We start from the raw sequence: 22914 nt of genomic DNA on the forward strand, positions 1-22914 counted from the left end.
ACAGTCATGAAAACAGTGAACTTCATTCGGGCGCGTGGCCTGAATCACCGTCAGTTCCAGCAGTTTTTGCTGGAGATGGGCTCGGAATACGGGGAAGTGCTGTACCATACAGAAGTTCGGTGGCTGAGTAGGAGCAAAGTCCTCAAGCGATTTTTCGAGCTCAGGAAAGACATTGCTCTTTTTATGCAGAGTAAAGGAAAACTCATGTCTGAACTATCAGATCCAAAGTGGATGTGTGACTTTGCTGTGTTGTGTGACATAACCGACCATCTCGCCCAGCTGAATCAGAAGCTGCAGGGACGCAAACAAGTCATCACGCAGATGTCCGACACGATCACGGCTTTCCAGCGTAAATTGGACTTATGGATGTGGCAAGTGAAACAGGACAATCTTGTTCACTTTCCTGTTTGTCAGAGCATGTCAGCCTCATTTCCCGAGACTTTTTCATGTGCTCAGTTGGCTACCAAACTGAGCTGGTTAAAGACTGAGTTTGATCGGCGCTTCTCTGACTTCAGAGCACAACAGTCTGGCTTTGAGATCTTTGCCAATCCTTTCACCACCGATGTCTGCACTGCACCCCAACACCTTCAGATGGAGCTAATTGAGCTTCAAAGCGACAGTGGCCTGAGAGCAAAGTTTCAGGATGCTACAATCCAGGACTTTTACCGTCTGCTGCCTCCTGGTTTGATGCCACAGCTTCGACTTCATGCTGCCCGTGTTCTGTCCATGTTTGGGAGCACCTATCTGTGCGAACAGTTTTTTCCCATAATGAATCTGAACAAAAACAAGCACAGATCACGCCTCACGGATGACAACCTCCATGCTGTTCTACGCATTGCCTCAGCACAGGACCTAAAACCAGACATTGACACACTGGTAAGGGGAAAACGGTGTCAGACATCTGGTCAGAAAACACACAGGCAAGCATTTTTTTTTTAACTTAATTAAAATATAATAAAATGTAATTCAACCAAGAAGAAGAACAGTTAAACTGTGTGCAATTTAATGATTGTGCTTGCATTTTGTTTTGTGTTTATCATTTTCAGAACATGATCAATCGATAGTAGAGAGAGAATCCACTTGGTGTGTTCAAGGACAGGCAGCATCTCCTCATCAAAGACTAACCGAAAAACTTGACCAATATAGTTGTGAACTGAGTCAACCTTTATTTTGGTATTTTTAGTTGATTACATATTATTTATGTGTAGCTGCTGTAGTAATGATTTAATGTTTGCAGGTTTATGTGTGTATGCAGACAAATTGTTGTCATCAAACCATCAGTTGGGTGCACGGCTGTGTGCAGCCTTTTTTTGTAAAATGCTACATGTGTCATACATGTTCTTTGCAGCTCAGTTTTATGTTATTTTTCTTTATTCACTTGGACAGTTTGATCCTTCATTAATGGAGTTGTGGGTTTTCATAAGCTGACAAAATTTAAAAGGATTTATGTTAGAGCTACAAGCAAACATATATTTTCTATGCAACTGTAATTGTCACAAGAATAAGTTATAATAAATAATGAGTTATTTAACATTAAGGAGGAGTTACATTTATTTTACATTACATTCGATTACATTTATAAGTTACATCTGGCCCTTTGAGGACAGCCATTATGCTGATGTGGCCCTCGGTGAAAATGAGTTTGACACCCCTGGTGTAGATGGTTAAAGAAGGATTGTTAAGGCTTGAGACAATTGAGACTTGGATTGTGTATGTGTGCCATTCAGATGGTGAGTGGGTAAAACAAAATATTTAAGTGCATTTGAATGTGGTATGGTAGTAGGAGGTTTGTGTCAAGAACTGCAACGCTGCTGGGATTTTCACGCTCAACAGTTTCCCTTGTATATCAAGAAGGGTCCACCACCCAAGAGGGGGTGAGCAACTCAATATTAGGAAGGTGTTCTTAATGTTTTGAAACGTAGAAGTTGACCACTATTGATCAGATCATCAAAGAAGCAAAGTCAGTAAGATCTCAGAGAGACTTACACTGACAGCAGCACTCTTGGCAATAGACGTCCTGCGTTTTATTAAACCATACTTTGATTTACGAGGAAACAATTGAATCAGCAGTGTAGAATGCACTCTGCCTCGCCTCTCGTCTTCATCACTAATCCATCACTACTCAGAAAGCTACAGAGTTCAGTAATTAAACAAGCACTTGAGCTCATTTCGCCTAAATCAAGGGTGTTTAAACAAAAAAAAAGAGGCACTGTTTATCAAATGGATGTCAAAAAAATACTGGATACCTGATCCAACATACTGTACATGTGTGGCTGGGACACCTCTTACACATTCAGTGTGCACACGTTTTGATAAACGTGGCCCATTTACTCGTGAAACCACATAAAATCGTTATTTTGGAACAAGACTAAAGAACATGAGGAAAATATACTGACTACTTTCAAGGATAGTCGAAAATGTAATCGGTTTGTGGCAAATATGCAATATTTTTGCTTTCCTCACAGGGAAGCATCAAAAGTGCAAGCCTTTTTTGTTGTTGTTCATGCTTCACCAGTCATTCAGAATGTTTTGATGGGTCATTCACGTTGGGTTGGAAGACATTAGCGAGACTGGACATTATGGTGTCATTGATGTTCTAATGCTAGATCTCTGAGAGGATAGGACAATAGCAGAGTACCTTCCCCAGCCAGCCACCAGTGATTATCTAAAGACATACCATGTGGATTAGAGGGTTAAAGAAAAGCAGCCTTGGGCCTGTGGAGTCAGTTGAAGTCGATTATGTGCTGGTGTTAGGATGTCAGAGCCAATGGGCTCGGCTCAGCGATGTGTAACAGAACAAATCAGGCCTGCTTGACTGGAGCTGACCCCTCTGCCACTGAGTTTTAGTGTTATTGCAACTGACCGGATCTGACAGAAACGATTTTGCCTCAGAAAATTCAGAAACGCCACTGCGTTTAGAGTCGCGCTGAGCAGGGAGAGCTAGGCTAGTAGTGGCTGCACTTAAACACAATGGGTCAAAAAGATATCAAGGCTGCTGAGGCATTCCTGAACAAGGACTACTTGATAAGGCTTTTATTCAACACACATTATATTCAGACGACCTTAAGAAAATGTTTATGGGGGGCCAAGGGAGGTTAATGTGAGCTGTAATGATTTCAGGCTCAGCAGGATAATCAATTCAGTGGTACTAGACAGGTCTCTTTCAGAAAGTTACATGCTCCACAGCAAATATTTTATAAGCTTTTATTCCAAGTAAAAGGCACAAGTACAGTACAGTACCTCTTCTATATGTTGCATACTACGGAACGTTAAGCCCATGGAAAACACAATTGTTTGATTTTATCGCAGCACTGCAATACCCATTTCTAAATTGTAGATTAAGGAAAAGCCTCATTGCATTTAAGTGCCTTGTGAATCATTTGTATTCCATGCCAGGACTGTATTAAAGGGATACTTCGGGATTTTGGCAAGGATGACCCTTATCTTCTTCCCTAGTGTCAGAGTTTTATGTGTCTACTATGAAGGAAGTTAGAGATAGTTTCGTGAGCCAATGCTAGCTAGCGTTAGCGCAATGACTGGAAGTCTATGGGTATCTGCTAACATGGATACCCATAGACATCTAGTGATTGCACTAACTCTAGTTAGCAATTGTATTAGCACTAGTTAGCACCTTACTTCAAACTGCACTCAGTCATAAAAATGGTATCCACAAGTTCATCAGACTCTGGGGAAGTAGATAAATAGCCTCATTTCAAAAATCCAGAAATATCCCTTTAAACTATGAACAATCCATTAACGATTATGTTGAAATTTGTAAGCATAAATAAAATGTTTATAGATGGTGTAAAATAAGATACATCAGTAATGTAAAATGCCAGATACTCACATGTGATGAAGTAGTTGATGTTCTTTTTGAACTCCAGGCCCATGTAGTTTGGACTGAACTCCTGAAACTTGATGGTGAATTTGATGTCCTTCTCAGGTTTATTGCAGTTGACCAACACATTGGGGTCCATGACCGTGCTGCACTGGTCTGCCTGGTCCTTCTTCACCAGGTACAGTTTGTAAAACTCATATGGCCGCCCCATGTCTGCCTTTGGGCAGATAATGTCCAGCTTGTCCCCTATCTCTGGGTAGATCACCAAGCCCTTCCCATACTGAAATCTGAAACAGACAAAATATGACAGAGAAAGATTAAAATATTTCAAATATTCTAATAACCATACATGCAACGTTTGGGCATACATCACATTAATTGCGTAACAGTGTGTAATAACTCTGTAAAATCCATTCTTCTCTTCACACAAGTGTTTTTTTTCTGTTTCTGGCTGAACAGCGACTAAGGGGGGCATTCACACCAAATTAGCTTGGAGCGTTTTTTCCAAACTCTGGTGCGTTTATCCCCCTAGTTCAGTTCGTTTGGACTGGTCTACGCACTAAACAAAGCACCGTGGTTCGTTCAAAAAGGGTGGTCTCGGTCCGATTCAATTCATATAGTGGTGGTGTGGTTCTTTGCAGGTGAGAACGCAGTCCATACCAAACACAGGAAAAAAGAACCAGAGTTGCGCAGTCATATTAGTTTGTTGACTGCGAGCATAATTTGACATCTTTGAAACATTGTGAGAGTTGATGCATTTAGGAGCACATCCAATGCAGACGGGGGCTATACCGGGAATATAGGCTACTGAATATAGCATATTCACTTCGCAGTTAGAGCAGCAATTGCGCTGTTTCCTCCCGCATGTTGTTGGAAAACCAAAGCGAAAGTAATATGAAGATTGGGAAACAAAAGTGATGCTTTATAATAATCATGGATGGATTTAACATTAACATTTTTGTCCAAAAAACGAATGACTTGCATGGGCACGTGGTTTTGTTTTGGAATTTTAGTTTGTTTGACATTTAGAAATGTGAAACCAACCGGACCAAATGAAAAAAATACAAATAAATCAAACTATTCTAACCGATTTGAACTATAGCTCAAAACTGTGTGAAAACGCCCAAATATAGAGTCAATTGTTTGTTATTTCACTTCACTTAAAGCCGGTGCAAAATAAATCATGAGTGAATTCATTGTAAGGAACAGGTTAAGGGAAGTAGGGGCGGGTATTTACAACATCAAACACACAGATAACAACCGAGAGCCCAAGCAGTTATACGGTAAACACATGCATTAATTTACATTAATTCCCTTTGATGTAAAACACTGTAAACAAAGCAAACATCCCCTATCTTTACCTTAGCAAACATACAGCACATTGCCAGGGTAGATGTCAATAGGAAATCGGTATGACAGAGGGCTGCCCGGGTCCTGACTGAGCTTAATCTGCGCCCGGCGAGGGAGAGTACAGATAAACACACAGCACTGTGATGGTCAGATGGCATGCATGCCTTATCGAGATGCTCCACGCCTTATCTTTCACATTAATTTTGATATCTTCCCTCTAACTCAAAGCGACAGACACTGCTGAATTCTATTTGAGGATTTGGACCCGCTGATTGCCTTTGGTGTGTGATACTTCGAGTGGTTTCATTTCCTTTTTTCCTTCTTGATAAGAACCCTTAGGTCTGCCGACATGCTTAATCCACACAATTCATTATAAAAGAAGAACTGATGTAGGCAATATTTGATCTGGTACTGTAAGAAGTCAAACAAATCTGTGCTGAATGTATTTTTGTTCAGTTTAAAGTCTAAACAACCTTGTCCTAGTTACCAGAGTGACGTTGCTCAATTTGATAATGATGTATTTGGTTACGGTGGAGACGGAAAGGGACAATCTGATCCTTATTTACATTTGATTTGCATATACACTCTTCCAGACCAATTTCAACATGGTTAAATTGACAAGAAAACAGCTTTCATGACTCATCTTAATTAAGGCCCTGGTGGTTAGGAGGCTGACTAATACTCAACACACATACAATTAATCATAAGTCAGCATTGTCTGTCTGCTTTTATCTGTCTGTGAGAAACATTAGTTATGGTTTGCTATGGTATCTTAGACAAAAGTACGTGCCCTGGTGCCACTATGTCAATCCACCATGGCTCGTTTAGTATCTAGTCTGCACCGACCCTGTTTATCTACATGCTGTAATTAGGATCTCTCCCTCTCTCAGTTCTTCATTCTCTGGTTATATGTGGGATTACAGCTCTTTACCATGCATTAAAAAGGGCCCCTTGTGCTCGCTAACAGCTTAGGAGTGATGATGATGCCTTATTATTCCCCACATACTGAAGCAGAACTGGCATACTATTACCATACTGTACATAAAGACAAAGCAGAGTGCACAGTCTGAAGTCAGTACAGTTTGCCTGGCCCTGCGGTTAGCTTGGTGTTGTCTTTGTTTCTCAGACAGTGGGTCCTCTGTTTGATTTGCCCTTATCCTCAGGCTTCTTCAGAGACTGATCAGATGTCTGGCTATAGTTTTCATATTGTCTACAATGTGTTTCTGAGCCAAAGGAAATGCATTCTTCAAAGTGTGTAGGCTACATAATGCAGCTCTGTTAGCAAACTTTCTCAAACTAAAGACTTTCGCATGCTTCGGTTCGGTTGGCGCCAGTATACACTTCCTCAAAAGTCAAGAAATCTGTCATTCATTTTTACATTTTGTCAAGGAGATCTTAGTCGTGCAATTTTACACCTAACTAAGATGTTTTTTTTATTTTTTTTTTATAAATGTATCCCATTTTCTCCCCAATTTTCGTGGTATCCAATCGCTAGTAATTACTATCTTGTCTCATCGCTACAACTCCCGTACGGGCTCGGGAGAGACGAAGGTCGAAAGCCATGCGTCCTCCGAAGCACAACCCAACCAAGCCGCACTGCTTCATAACACAGCGCGCCTCCAACCCGGAAGCCAGCCGCACCAATGTGTCGGAGGAAACACCGTGTACCTGGCCCCCTTGGTTAGCGCGCACTGCGCCCGGCCCGCCACAGGAGTCGCTGGAGCGCGATGAGACAAGGATATCTCTACCGGCCAAACCCTCCCTAACCCGGACGACGCTATGCCAATTGTGCGTCGCCGGCTGCGACAGAGCCTGGGCGCGAACCCAGAGACTCTGGTGGCGCAGTTAGCACTGCGATGCAGTGCCCTAGACCACTGCGCCACCCGGGAGGCCCTAACTAAGATGTTTGGTGCAGTATTTCTCAAGTGATTTTTTACTTCTTCATGGAAACGATTCATCTCTTATTGAATGACAACAAACACGCCATTAAAGAATCCCTATTATTGACCAATCACCAAAGACCAAAACGTACAAAAACGTCACAAAATATCATAATATATGCACAAACTGTTCTGAACTGTTTTGGATGGGAAGCATGCAGATGCCTTAACATTCAAACCTCCACAAAGCAGCAATGCTCTCTCTGCTATAATCCTCTGTATTTACAAATCATGGGACCCTGGAAGGATAAGGTAAACGGCCAGGGGCCAGCACAAAGTAATGCGGCTAACAAAGGGTTCACTGCATTTGCGGTAACCGCAGACTAGCAACATACTGTATAAAAAAAGAAACCAAACCAACTGTATTTCAAACTAAAGTGACCAACACATAATTCATAGCTGTCTACAAAACCGACACTGATTGTCTCATTCTGCAGTCTCTCAGCAGTAGCCCCTTCTTCAGTTCACTTTTATGGCTTCACACAATCATCTCAAAATGGAGTACATCAATAGAAAAATATGACAAAAACCATGTTAGATATCTCTCTATACACTGGCAGAGCAATTGTTGTTGATAGTTGGCCGACTCTGCGTGGGCCAACAAAAATAGAGAATAGTACATGAACAAAAACACCAACAATAAATACCCAAACCTGACTAAATGAACAACAGAGTGTAGATGGCAGAGAAGGATATAACTCAAGGATAACTTTAAAACCACATAATACCATGTCTGCTGCGGCTCTGTGCTGATTAGGATGTCTCAGGTTTTGTGACGCTTCTTTGCCTGCCTATTATTACTATTATTAACAATTTTACAAGTAGATGTCCAAACAGATTCTCCATTTCCTTTGTGCTGATCCAACAGGACTGCTAATCAGAAGAGCTAAGAGGCAGAGCAAAAGACTGTTCAGATTCAAGACTGAACACTGGAAATTACAGGTCATCTTCACGATTAAGGCTTTAGGCTCTGAATATCCTCCCACTACTTTAGTTTCCATAGGAAATGAGGTTTAAAGAGTGACAATTTAACATGGCAGGCAGGAGTTTATATTTTTATTCATCACTATTATTTTCAGGGACAGATATCAGCAGAGACAGTGGGGTATTATGTGTGTGTTAAAGTGGAATGAATATGAATGAGATTGATTGGCATATTCATCAGGAGTGCTCAATGATTGCCATTTCATTCAGTTTGCCGTCATACAAATCCTTTCATGTCTTTTCAATGGTCATTTTTCATCAGAGGAAGAATGGTATTATTACAGCCTTCTCCACAGTCAGTGGGGTTTTAAAGTGCTGTTATCTGCACATGCAGCTAGCACACCAGGATCTTTTTTCAGTTTAGGATGCATGGTGATCCTCAAATAAATGCATTATATAGAATATGGGTCCAAGCATGTTCAAATCACCATAACTCATTGTTACAACATAGAGATGTTTTACTCAAGGTCTTAAAAAAGGCCGAATCAAACAAGTAACTTACATTTACATAAACAATCACATGCAATAGTGGGGGAAAACAATGAATGGTCAGTCTCATTCTGGATAGTGATACAATGACAATAAGCAAAATAGCTATCAGCATAATAACATCTGCCACTATTGACTTGAAATTCAATTGTCAAGGTCTTGCAGGGCAGGGAAAAATAGCAATATTGCACTGAGTGCATTTGTGAAAACAGATAAAAAAAGAAGATTGGATTTGATTTCAATATTGAGCTAATCCTCCATGACCAGGTTGCCTCTCCTCCTGCTGTACGTTGCCACCCTGGGCCTGATGCTGCCTACGCTTCGAGGCCCCTGAGATCCTGTTTAACATAATTAGGTACCAGGTCAACCCCTTATCACAGCCTCACATGCAAAATAAAATTAACTGGGGTCCAGCAGAGACACAATATGGTGACTGCTGCTCTCAATCTCAAGACACAGCCCCTCAAAGTCAATAATCTAATAAACATTAGAAAAACACCCAGTTTAAACCGTGGGGGAATTATTGCTTATAGATAAGGGGCTGCTAGATTAAGCCAGCTTCTGTTAACATTTTACAGTATTGTTATCTTAATGTTTGATCATTCTAAAAACATTGAGTGAGTGACAAGCTAAATTAACACTCCTTTAAAACAAACTTTGATTGTTCTCCTTGCTCTGAAATCAAAGCATAAAAATTAAGTCAATATTTTGTTTGAATGTTAAATTGATGTTTTAGGAGTCAACATATTTGCATTAAAATATACTTCCTAAGGCTACAACCTCAGGCGGACATTTGGCTCCATTATGGTCAAACACTGAATCACAGACATTCAATCAGCCTGTCAATGAAGATGTCAACTTCTGTGAACCATCACTGATACATGCCTCTGGTTGAACAAACCAAGCAGACATCTAATCAAATAAAACACAAATGTCCCAGTATCTTTCTCACTGCTAGCAAAACTACTTAATCAAATATGTGTCAAATATACCAGGTGCAAGGGGACAAACTCAAGCAATATGAGCAAAGTTGAAGAAGCAAACTGATTTCCATTGTCTGTGCTGCTCATTATCAAACTGTGGAAAGACTGAAAAAATAGCCCTCCTTTGTTCTCCACTCATTTGGGCCTCCTACACACTTAGAGCCTAGGCAGTTCCATTCAGGCTTTGGAGGAGACAAGGCCTCATTCTCTCGCCAATCGGATTTACAAGATGCACCATTAGGGCATAAACAAGTTGCCATGGAAATGTTATGATTGTTGCACAATCTGTCCCTTTTCCTCTCCCTCCTTCCCCCCCATCATCTCTGATTGAAAATGATTAAACAGTATACAGCTGTAGGGAGGGAAAATATGTTATCTTATTCAAAATGAAGGTAAAGACTTACATGTACTTTCGTCTGTGACTAAAATGTGAAGTCAATTTATTCAAAGCCAGGAAAATAATATAAAATGTAGGTTTGAAGTTACATTGTATGCGATACAACCCCACCCACAGTGACAAATGACAAACTTCATAGGGCATCATTATCACAGCGTTCTGCTTTTCTCATTTTAACATGAAGCACCCAGGTTCTCTCTCTCTCTCTCTTTACCAATTAAAGAGCTACAATTCGTAGTCCATGCAAATGAAGTTTATTCATTCACATGCTCTCACAATGCTACCGAGCTCTTCTCACAGCCAAGGGGGAAAAGGAGCTCTCATAAGTGGCATCGCCACACTCTCCTCCCCCCTTCATACATTCCAAGGGGGAATTCAAGCACATGACTTGGCAGACCCCTCCATCCCACAATGCCTCTCTGCTGGAGGATTTAGGCTATCCAATGGAATATCAGAGAGCAGTGCAACTAGTCTGACACTCTAAAGCAGTCACCATTCATACAACACTCTCAATAGGCCTCGGGCTAGCTAGAAGGCAGGATACACTCTACATTCAAACATGCACTTTGCATACTTAGTTATTTAATATATAGATATAATGATCGGTACATTTGAGTTGAAGACAAAATTGACTATGCAAACTTGCTATTGACTACTTTTTTTTTTACAGTTGAAGGATGTTGGGCTCTCTGAAAGAAACGTTTCTTTATTTCACCATAAGTACTTTTCCCCTAGTCCTATTTTCAATGTTGGCTAAAAATGGAGATTGGCAGGTATCGTTTTCCTTCATGCCTGCAAATCATTAACTAACAGAAAAACATCTTCTTGCTCTGACAGTAATTTGAGGGTAAGGGAACCGCAACCCAAATGAGCTGTTATGCAGAGAGGGAAGAAAAACAAATGCCTCAAAAAAGAAAATCAACACACATCAAATCTTAAAAACATTTCCTGCAAGTCCGTGATTGTGTTAGAATACTGAACAAAAATATAAACGCAACATGTAAAGTGTTAGTCCTATGTTTCATGAGCAATTTTTCAAAAAGCTTATTTCTCTCAAATTTTGTGCACAAATTTGTATACATCCCTGTTAGTGAGCATTTCTCCTTTGCCAAGATAATCCATCTACCTGACAGGTGTGGCATTTCAAGAAGCTGATTAAACAGCACAATAATTGCACAGGTGCACCTTGTGCTGGGGACAATAAAAGGCCACTCTAAAATGTGCATTTTTGTAACACAAAACAATGCCACAGATGTCTAGTTTTGAGGGAGCGTGCAAACGGCATGCTGACTGTAGGAATGTCCACCAGAGCTGTTGCTAGAGAACTGAATGTTAATTTCTCTACCATAAGCAGCCTCTGTCGTTTTAGAGAATTTGGCAGTACGTCCAACCGGCTTCACAACCGCAGACCACGTGTAACCACGCCAGCCCAGGACCTCCACATTCGGCTTCTTCACCTGCGGGATCGTCTGAGGCCAGCCACCCGGACAGCTGATGAAACTGAGGAGTATTTTTGTCTGTAATAAAGCCCTTTTGTGGGGAAAAACTCATTCTGGTTGGCTAGGCCTGGCTCCCCAGTGGGTGGGCCTGGCTCCCAAGTGGGTGGGCCTATGTCCTCCAAGGCCCACCCATGGCTGCAACCCTGCCCAGTCACATGAAATCCATAGATTAGAGCCTCATTTATTTCTTTAAATTGACTGATTTCCTTCAATGAACTGTAACTCAGTAAAATGGTTGAAATTGTTGCATGTTGCGTTTATATTTTTGTTCAGTATATATTTCAGATATGGATGTTGCTTTCCTGTCCAAAAGATTGCATCTGAAACAGTTAGTACCGGTCAATAAATTATTACTGTAGCGTTATAAAAACGATTGCCATACTTACACATTTTCTGTTTGTTTTGCTTCAGGTTGATTCTGGTTGTACTTCATATAATTGCCAAGCGGAACATATCATGTAAACAGAAATGTACAGCCATTCATGAGGTACAGTATAAAAAGGCCTGTGATACCATTCACCCCTAAACCAATTCCTTGGTTAAGGTTGCTCAAATACAGACTGGTCATTGTTTAGAGTTCAGTGTGGAATAATGGCTTTTGTGTCAATGGGCTACACTGTGGTTTACAGAGGCCCTCGTGCCACGTACATCACAGTGCTCTGCCTTAAGTATCACAGCAATTTCAACGAACCAAGACATTTTGCCCTCGACAAGGATTTGTAAAGCAGATGGCCAGTTAGTGTCCGGTGGTGGAAAAGGTACCCAATTGTCATACTTGAGTAAAAGTAAAAAGGTACCTTAATAGGGGCTCCCGAGTGGCGCAGCGGTCTAAGGCACTGCTTCTCAGTGCAAGAGGCGTCACTACAGTCCCTAGTTCGAGTTTCATAGGGCGGCACATAATTGAAGAATTTGTTCTTAACTGACTTGCCTGGTAAAATAAATAGAAAATAACAAGCAAAAGTAAAAGTCACCCAGCAAAATACTACTTCAGTAAAAGTCTAAAAGTATCTGGGGTTTGTATGTAAGTACAGTGGTGGAAAAGGTACTGAATTGTCATACTTGAGTAAAAAGTAAAAGCTATACATCAAATTCATTATATTAAGCAAACCAGATGGTTATTTTTTATATATTTTCCCCCAGATATCCAGGGGCACACTCCAACCCTCAGACATAATTTACAAACGCAGTATTTGTGTTTAGTGAGTCGGTGCGTGAATTGGACCATATTGCTGTCCTGCCTGAACATTTGAAATGTAACGAGCACTTTTGGGTGTCAGGGAAATGTATGGGAGTAAAAAGTACATATTTCCTTTAGGAATGTCGTGGAGTAAAAGTAGTCAGAAATATAAATAGTAAAGTACAGATACCCCCCAAAAATAACTTAAGTACTACTTCAAACTATTTTGACTTAGTTACAGAGGATCAGGCACAGAGGTGTCATGCCCATAGGGGGCACAGGGCTCCTTACGGGCTCCCGAGTGGTGCAGCGGTCAGGCACTGCATCTTAGTGCAAGAGGCGTCACTGCAGTCCCTGGTTCGAATCCAGGCTGCATCACATCTAGCTGTGGTTGCTAGTCCCATAGGGTGGAGCACAATTGGCCCAGTGTTGTCTGGGTTTGGCCAGGGTAGGCTGTCATTGTAAATAAGAATTTGTTCTTAACTAACTTGCCTAGTGAAATAAAAAGAATAGGGGCACATGCCCTCTCAGATTTGTCCTGCAAAAAAAACATTGCCACTTAGCACTTGTATGAAGTTGGCTTTAGCTAGCCCAGATAGGTTCCCAATCTACCAACCTCATAACTAGCTGTCAAGAAGCCATTTCAGGTTATCATTCAAGTTAGAGTAGCCAACTATCTTAGCTGACATGCCTGCTGACAAGGTTGGTAGACTAAATGTACTACATGTAAGCAAACAATAACTAAATTAACTGATTAAGTGTCACATTCCTTTCAATCTTTTACCCAGATTTTAGCATATTTAGTTTCTTTAAACAAGAACCACCAGCCAGGAGGATACAGACATCTTTTTTTACATAGATTTATGCATAATTATTAAGGCTCTAGATTGCAGGAAAAAGCTGTTTCGGACCACACCCCAGCCATCCTCACGTATTTTGTGCCCCCTCAGATTTTTGGGGTGCATTATGCCCCTGATCAGGCACAGTTAAACAGCTAGAGGGCTGGTAATGTGTTATCATAAAGTTGCCAAACCCTCACTGAAATGTTCAAATACATATCGAAGAAGGAAGGGTAAACCCTGGGGCAACAGATGCCCCCAACAGACGGAGAGAGATAATCACCCTCCTTACTAAATTTGCTTTTACGTCTATTCTGGTCTCCAGGTCATGGAGCTGCCTGAGATTACAGTGATACAGTAATTGGCAACATGGCTGTGACTCTTCCAGATCAAGAGCCCAGTTTGGAGTATATCAGTTCTCGTGGGCTGGAGACTGAAGCCCAAGGCTGGCTGTGTGAATTATCGAATGATCCCAATTACCTTCAAGCAGGCTAAGGATTCTGAAAAAGGCCAGTGGCAGTATGAAGAGTTGTCACTGTGACTGGGGTTTGATTCAGTGTAGTAACATCCTCCTACACATCGAACAGTGACCAATGGCTAAACCTAATAATTCACTGGACAACTATCAATCACATCATAGAAGTGCACAGCAGACAAGTTGAATGGAGAGAAATCCTATCTGTCTACTACATAGTGCTTAAACACATATAAACTTGTATAAACATGCATGCATATCCACGCTAAAAACACTTGATATAGGGTATCAGACACAGAAGCAGAAAAGTGCCTGCTGTATGACTAATTTAGACATTCCCTTTTCAATTGAAAATCTTTCCACACATCATTCTTGTCATATGAGTAAATATGTCCCAGCTTATGCTGTAAAATACAAACAAGATTTCTAAATTATAAATTCCACCTAGAAATGAAGGTGGGATTCACCACATAAAATTCACCACCATAAAAATACAACTCGGCAACTGAGGCAAGCATGAACATCAAATGGACTTTTAAAGCCTACATCTGAGGGGTGGTAACTCTTTTAAACAACTATGCCACTCTGACCACAAGGGCCTCGTACCAAAAACTTTGTTTAAATATTTTTTTTCTGAAATGTGGAAATACTGACTTATCTACACTCTTAAATCTAGATACAAAAATGAGTACAGTAAATAAAATCTAGGTCCATTCTAAGCAGGCTGGAGACAGAGGCAGTCCAGGGTCACTGTGGTCCTGAGAGACACGTTTTCAGTCCTGGAGGAAGCCCAACCCCAGATGGACTCTGATCTGCTGAGGAAACCGACTACAGGCTGTAGACCCAGGGTGCCTAGTGGCAGCCCAGCCCAGCCAGCTAAGGTCAGCCCAGCTGACCAGGCCTGATCTGAATGGTGGCCAAAACACACTGAGTGATAGAAGAGCGCTCCATACCACAAGGTCCTCAGGATGCTCCTTAAATGTGTTTTTTTTAGGCGTCTGCCTCTGACTGTGATATGTGCTTCTAATGAGGATATATCAGCGTGGCCTCATGGAGACAGGGATGACATGATGAGACATGCTGTGTTATAATATGCAGGGGTAAACAGACTATTACCTGGGATCGGAGAGGAAGGTGACATCCATACCCTGCTACTCGATAAGAGGGGGAGATTTTCTGTTCACTATCAAAAGAGCTTTGACAACATTTCTCTGTGATGTGTTTCTGAGGCAGGTGCCCTGGATAACGTACCAGGAATATATTTGGCTGCATGGCACATGGAAATAAATGTATCACACATTTACCACAGGAGACTACTAGCTAGCACTAGCTATGGACATACATTTGAATCAGAGGTATTTCCAGTATACGAAATGGTCAACCACTCAGTGTTTTTATTGTTTGGGTTCATGTATCTTTCTGCGATAGCAAAGATGGCAAAACAAAGACAACCTAATTTCAATATCCTCCAACACAGACCAATGCAAAACTAAAACCACCATAAAGATGTTCAGATAGTGCCTCTTCTGTTGTTGCATCCCTTCAAGGGTACTAGGAAAAGTGTATAGAAAGAAATGTATACAAATCAATGGGGCATATAAGAAGCACAACTTTTTAAACTTATTTTAAAAAGTTGCCTCAACACTGCTTACACAACTCATGTGTTCTCTGCTTCTTTCTCAGTTTTGCCTTGGTTTGGGGAAGGTAATTAGCTACTTTGAGTCCAGCAAGGCAGCATAATTTGTCTTGCTCACGCCCAGCAGCACAGAAGCAAGTCATTGCTGATAATAAGTCTGAAGAACGCATATGACCTTAGAACTGTTCCCATATGCAAAAGCATGGCAACAGTAGCTCAGGACAAAACCTGACAGGCAGGCAAGATTCATAATGCAACTGAACAAACTATAAGGGGTATAATGTTTTTTTATTTATTCTCTACCCCCTTGTAACAGTGTTCAATATTTATCTTTCTTTGTTAGGAAATGGACCATCACAACTATTGTTCAAGCCTCAATTGGACAAGCAAAGCATTCCTGGGGCAGGTTCCCCAGATACGTTCATGACTTCTGCCCACATTCCCATCGCTTTGGTTAGGAGGAGAGAATGCCACAGGTCAGAGGAATGAGACGATGAGGCTGGCTCCTTTCTTCCCCCTTTAGGTTTGACATGGAATACGTGATTGGCAGCTCTCTTTACTTTCCCCCAGTCAGAAAAATATCTCAATAATACAATCTGACTCCGACCAGTCCACTGGCAACAAGTTACTGTACATATGATTCTAAGTAAGAACATTCTCCAAATTGTTTTGAGGTAATACATTAGCAATGTACATACAGCTTTAAGATGTATTTGTCAACAAATATGATTCATAGTATTTCCAAATGTTACACTCGCTACATTTCCTATCTGAGAGACTGCAGTCTTGCTTGAGGCGAAAACAAACCTTTCAGTGGATGTAGAATATTGCTCACTGACATTCCCAGGCAGCATTTGATGTGAGTGAGGGTGATCTGAATTCAGCGGGAATTTTCATAGACTGTACTGTTACAGGAAGGACTTAAATCAGTGGTTTTAAGTACTTCAGTAAAAATACTTTAAAGTACTACTTAAGTATACTGAGCAAAAATGTAAATGCAACATGTAAAGTGTTGGTCCCATGTTCCATGAGCTGAAATAACAGATCCCAGACATTTTTCATACGCACAAAAAGCTTATTTAAAAAAAAAAATACATTAAAGAAAAGTGCACAAATTTGTTAGTGAGCATCTCTCCTTTTCCAAGATAATCCATCCACCTGACAGGTGTGGCATATCAAGAAACTAATTAAACAGCTTTATCATTACACAGGTGCACCTTGTGCTGGGGACAATAAAAGGCCACTCTAAAATGTGCTGTTTTGTCACACAATGCAACAGATGTCTCAAGTTTTGAGGGAGTGTGCAATTGGCATGCTGACTGCAGGAATGTCCACCCGAGCTGTTGCCAGATAATTTAATTTTAATTTCTCTACCATAAGCCACCTCAAGTCGTTTTAGAGAATTTGGCAAAACGTCCAACCGGCCAGATGGCAGACAACGTGTATAGCGTTGTGTGGTTGAGCGGTTTGCTGATGTCAAAGTTGTAAACAGAGTGCCCCATGGTGGCGGTGGGTTTATGGTATGGGCAGGCATAAGCTACGGACATTGAACACAATTTAATTTTATTGATGGCATTTTATATGCACAGAGATACCGTGACAACGTGATCCTGAGGCCCATTGTCGTGCCATTCATCCGCCACCATCACCTCATGTTTCAGCATGATAATGCACAGCCACATGTCGCAGGGATCTGTACACAATTCTTCGAAGCTGAAAATGTCCCCAGTTCTTCCATGGCTTGCATACACACCAGACATGTCACGCATTGAGCATGTTTGGGATGCTCTGGATCGACGTGTATGACAGCATGTTCATGTTCCCGCCAATATCCAGCAACTTCACACAGCCATTGAAGATGAGTGGGACAACATTCCATTGGCCACAATCAACAGCCTGATCAACCCTATGTGAAGGAGATGTCGCACTACATAAGGCAAATGGTGCTCACACCAGATACTGACTGGTTATCTGATCCACGCCCCTACATTTTTTTCAAGATATCTGTGTCCAACAGATGCATATCTGTATTCCCAGTCATGTGAAATCCATAGAGTAGGGCCTAATGAATTTATTTCAATTGACTGATTTCCTTATATGAACTGTAACTTTACTATTTATTATTTTGACAACTCACTTTTACTCCACTAGATTCCCAAAGAAAAGATATGTACTTTTTACTCACATACAGTTTCCCTGACACCCAAAAGTACTTGTTACATTTTGAGTGCTTAGCAGGACAGGAAAATGGTCCAATTCACACACTTATCAAGAGCACATCCCTGGTCATCCATACTGCCGCTGATCTGGTGGACTCATGAAACACAAATGCTTTGTTTGTGCCGTCTGGCTTGATTAATAAGGAATGTGAAATTATTTATACTTTTGGTACTTAAGTATATTTGAGCAATTACATTTACTTTTGATACGTAAGTATATTTAAACCAAATACTTAGACTTTTACTAGTATTTTACTGGGTGACAGTCATTTTTACTTTAGTCATTTTCAAGTAAGGAAACTTTACTTTTACTCAAGTATGAAAATGAGATACTTTTCCCACCACTTGGACTTAATGAGGATCTGGCACCGTGATGGTGTTGCTGATCAGGTTACACACAGAACTGATTACCCTCTGCCCAAAAACCAGCAAATAAACAGGTTTTACTTGGCAAACTAGAAGAATGGATAACCTGAGTAGCCTGAGAGACCCATGTCAATGACTATCATATAAATTCCATTAGGGTGAATAAAAAAAGTCCCTAGCCTTGGATTTAAGACAGACGGGTAATGTGATCAATTGATTTGCTCAATGAGCTGCATTGGCATGAATGGTATCTTCTATCCTATAACAGGAATCTGTAGCACTAATTCACCATTAGAGAAGACAGAACTAAATCATTTGGCAGTAATAGCTGATATTGAAGCTGCCGACTGTGACTAGTCTGCCTAGCTAACACCTCTTCTAAGAAAAAAAATTGGTAGGCTCACAAAACACCTGGTTCAGTGCAAGTTGAAACATCTATGACACAACAGCCATTTGATTGTCAAGGCTTGTCTCAGGAACATGGAAAGACTGCAATAAAACTATATCAAGCACAGATCATTTTCTAGAGGAGCATTACACCACTTTACATGTTGAGCCCTGCACAACCGAAAAGTAATTTCTAATGTGTTTAACCAAAACCCACCAAATGCACACATAAAATCAAAGTAAGTACATGTCTTGGCCTGACCAGATTTGTGTCTGATGGCCCTCGTCCCCTTATTAACTACCAAACCAAAAGAGACTCCTTTCAGAGTCAAGCCGGGGATGAGAAAAGAACATGGGGTAATTGTACACAAGGGAACAAAAAGGAGCCCAGCCTGTCATTGGGAAAGACAACTCAATCTCATATTGGTTACTTGAGAGTAACACAATGTAACAATTCCACTGTGGGGATCACAGTTGATTAGAGGGCATAGCTTGTGATCATATCAACATCTAAAATGGACCCTCTTTATATCACACTGCTGGTCTGTCTTGTATAACCAGGTGACATCTAAATAAATGCAAATAGAATCTCCACCCAACACGTGGGAACATTCTGTTCACTGTCAAGAGGAAACAAGGGTAAAACAACTTATTGACCTTTCCAGCACTTTGTGTGATTCTTTGTCACACTGGTTGTGAACTAGTTAGACCCCAAAGCAATGACATACATTTGCTGTCTATCTGCCTATTAGCAGTGATACATAGGAGGGACTTTACAGAAACAGCTGACCACAGAACAATGTTAATAAAGGGGATAATTGTATATTATTTGACACAATGTAATCTCAATCTTCTCAACACACTCAATGGAAAGGTCAACCAGTAAACAAAAATATAGCTTAAGAGTAAGACTAGACAGATGTGTATAGAACATACTACATTTGCTAATGCACCATTTCATTTGAATAGCTAATAACAAAAAGGCAAATCTCTCTTGTAAAACTAGAGTTTCAACATTATCTGACAGGAGTCAGAAGAAACAGGAGCAGTCTAAACAAAGCTGTTGTGATAGTGTTGGAACAGGTCTGCTTTAGTGCCTGGGGTGTGTATTACAGCTCTGGTCTGACAGACAGAAAGTTGACAGTCCTGTTCTTTCGTTGTTGTTTCAGTAGGGTTGTTCCCTTTTTAATTATAGTCTTCTCAAGAAACAATTTGTTTTTGTTTTTGAGGAACAGCTGGCTAATAGCTTAAGACAGCAGGGGGAAAGACACGCTATTAGGGAAGCTATATTATCACCATTAGTACCATCTGCAACAGATACTGGGCCTTAATCTCACTGAGATCGGCCACATTGACACCGGAGCCTTCCTCTACCCAACAAGTCTTCCCTTTTTTGGAGACAGCTGCAACCTTGCCTTGCAATGTGACTGTGGACACGCACTGTTCTTCTAGCACTTGACCAGAACACGGATACAAAGTGATAACTGTGCTTAAGCAGACAATGCCAAATGCAGAAGACCACCACAGCCATAACGGCAACTTTTTTCCCCGGGAATGTCTTAATGAAATATTGCATAAGACTAGTTCATCCTCTTTATTAAGATTTAGAAATTAAACTCTAACCATGTGATGTTTTCTACATGTTTGATTCTTGGAGATTTGATTCTTCCCTGGTTCTGCTTTCAACACACAGAGAACAAGAAATGTATTAAAAATCCTGAAAATACTTTTTGTGTGCTAAGCCAGGCTATTTTACAAACCTCGCTCTGAGGGGATAAATGCTGACACACTATAATAGCACTTGTCACGCAGCTGGCAATCTTAATGCCAGCATAATGTATCAGAGGACTGCTGTTTTCTGAGCTTCTTCCTACCCTCTTCTTTCAGCAGACTATTCAGTCCGACAAAATTTGGGAACATTGGAATCATTGCACAGCAGCTCCCCTAATATGGCAGAGAATTCTGATCCGTGGATATTGTTCCCTGTATCAAATAACTATTAGGATTTGGGCATGTGTGTTAGGTGCTTTGGTATGGCAGATGTTGAGCTAACGGAGCTGTTTGAGGTGTCAACTGCTCAAACTCCACCCTCTCTTCAAAAACACAGCAGTCAACCGTGAAAATATTGTTCCTTTGTGTAAGGAGTCCATCGAGTTACTTGCCTTTTCCTTAGACTTACAATACATCTGTTAGTTTATATAATAAAGTTTAATTTCCCCTACAGCTACGCATGTGCACCAGCCTGCACTCATGACAAATGCACCAAGACTAATTGCTCTAAGTTTTAGTGTGGAGAAAATCCTAACTCAAACAGTAGGTTAAATCAGTCACTGGAGCATACATTTCTTTACACAGAATCTCAACTCAGTAAATCAGTTTCCCACCATTACTATAACATTTGATGTCCCTCCTAACAATGGTTGTCAAGCAATCAAGTTCCAGCCAATACAGTCAGAGGATAACCATGACCACTCTATTGAAACAACTTGCTTGAAAACTCGGAATTGAAATGTTTTGTGCTCTTGTTACTGTTTACGTTACAAGCATTACTGAGGCAAGATGATATAACGTGCATATATTTTGCTGCTATTATGCAAAACAGGCTTCAGAGAAGCATAGCCTGGGGTTTCTCAGTCATATTTTACTTCAGAGTGCCTTTAAAAGTTTTTAATCTGCCAGATCCATAAAGGCCATTCTGTTGGGAGGAAGCTGTGGCTTGTGTCACAGCCTCATCATCAGTCAGAGCCTTGGCGCGGTGACTTGCAGCCACACTGTAACCCCACTGCTGGCAGACAATGACCCAATCCCCCAGAGGAGTACCTGGTCTCCAGACAATGTCCCATTCCCCCAGAGGAGTACCTGGTCTCCAGACAATGTCCCATTCCCCCAGAGGAGTACCTGGTCTCCAGACAATGTCCCATTCCCCCAGAGGAGTACCTGGTCTCCAGACAATGACCCATTCCCCCAGAGGAGTACCTGGTCTCCAGACAATGACCCATTCCCCCAGAGGAGTACCTGGCCTCCAGACAATGACCCATTCCCCCAGAGGAGTACCTGGCCTCCAGACAATGACCTATTCCCCCAGAGGAGTACCTGGTCTCCAGACAATGACCCATTCCCCCAGAGGAGTACCTGGTCTCCAGACAATGACCCATTCCCCCAGAGGAGTACCTGGTCTCCAGACAATATCCCATTCCCCCAGAGGAGTACCTGGTCTCCAGACAATGACCCATTCCCCCAGAGGAGTACCTGGTCTCCAGACAATGACCCATTCCCCCAGAGGAGTACCTGGTCTCCAGACAATATCCCATTCCCCCAGAGGAGTACCTGGTCTCCAGACAATGACCCATTCCCCCAGAGGAGTACCTGGTCTCCAGACAATGACCCATTCCCCCAGGGGAGTACCTGGTCTCCAGACAATGTCATTCATTTTCATGTGAAAGGCCACACTGGGAGGAATTTCAATATGGCTGTGTGTGGACTTCATTGTCTTATTTTCTTTCTGAAACTTTAACCTGACAGCTCACCGCCTCTTCTCAAAACAAATGCTTTTGTTTGCAGGATTAATTCTCTATTGGTATGCCTGCATTGTCTTCAATATTTTCCAATGTCCCTGACTGTCAGGAAGTGTTGGGGAGTAGTGAACTACATGTAGTTCAACTAGTAATTTAATTACATTTTGCAGTAGCTTGGTGGTAGTTGAACTAAATTCAAATCTCTGTATTGTTTTTTATTATTTACATATATTTTTTGCAATGTAGTGGTGTAGCTAACTACTGGAACTACACACCATATTTTTGCTAAGAGAAAGGAAAATATGGATAAAGTAGGGAAGAATGTTTTCTTTTTCGGCATCAGACCTGCCTAATTCTCACTTGAATCATCGTTTTTGTGTTTAATAGGCCAAATTACATATTCTGTTAACATCTGACTCCAGAGTGATCTGTTCTTGCAATTTGTAGTGAATGATAATTTTTCACAAATCTCCAAGAATCAAAAATGTGTCTGCATACTTTTGACCTTGTAGTGTATATGTTTAAGGATAACTTCAGTGTAGCTTAACTTCTTTCAGTGTGAAGTAATTGGTAGCTTGGTAAACTATATTTTCACAGTAGCTAACGCAACACTGCAGTTAGGTAAAATAATTACATCAGGGTCATAAAAAGAGAACTTGCCGAAAATCTGACTTTTTCCATCAAACCAGCAATCAAAATAATTCATTAAATGGACCTCAAATCCCACTTGCTTTAAGCCACTAAGGATTTAACTGAAGCCTAACAGAATGTGTATGAAGCTCAAAACCACTATTCTCAGAATCTCTCTCAAATTTTATTT

General features: G+C 41.1%; 1 protein-coding gene across 1 annotated transcript in view; it reads right to left on the minus strand.

Moving 5' to 3' along the window:
• Positions 1-22914, minus strand: part of efnb1 (ephrin-B1) — a 78034-nt gene that overhangs the window by 35155 nt on the left and 19965 nt on the right. Inside the window, exon 2 of the mRNA XM_039004756.1 lies at positions 3848-4125. Coding sequence (XP_038860684.1) covers positions 3848-4125 — 278 coding nt within the window. The remainder of the gene's footprint in view (positions 1-3847; positions 4126-22914) is intronic.

This window comes from Salvelinus namaycush, chromosome 12 (genome assembly GCF_016432855.1).
Source record: "Salvelinus namaycush isolate Seneca chromosome 12, SaNama_1.0, whole genome shotgun sequence".
Lineage (NCBI taxonomy): Eukaryota > Metazoa > Chordata > Actinopteri > Salmoniformes > Salmonidae > Salvelinus > Salvelinus namaycush.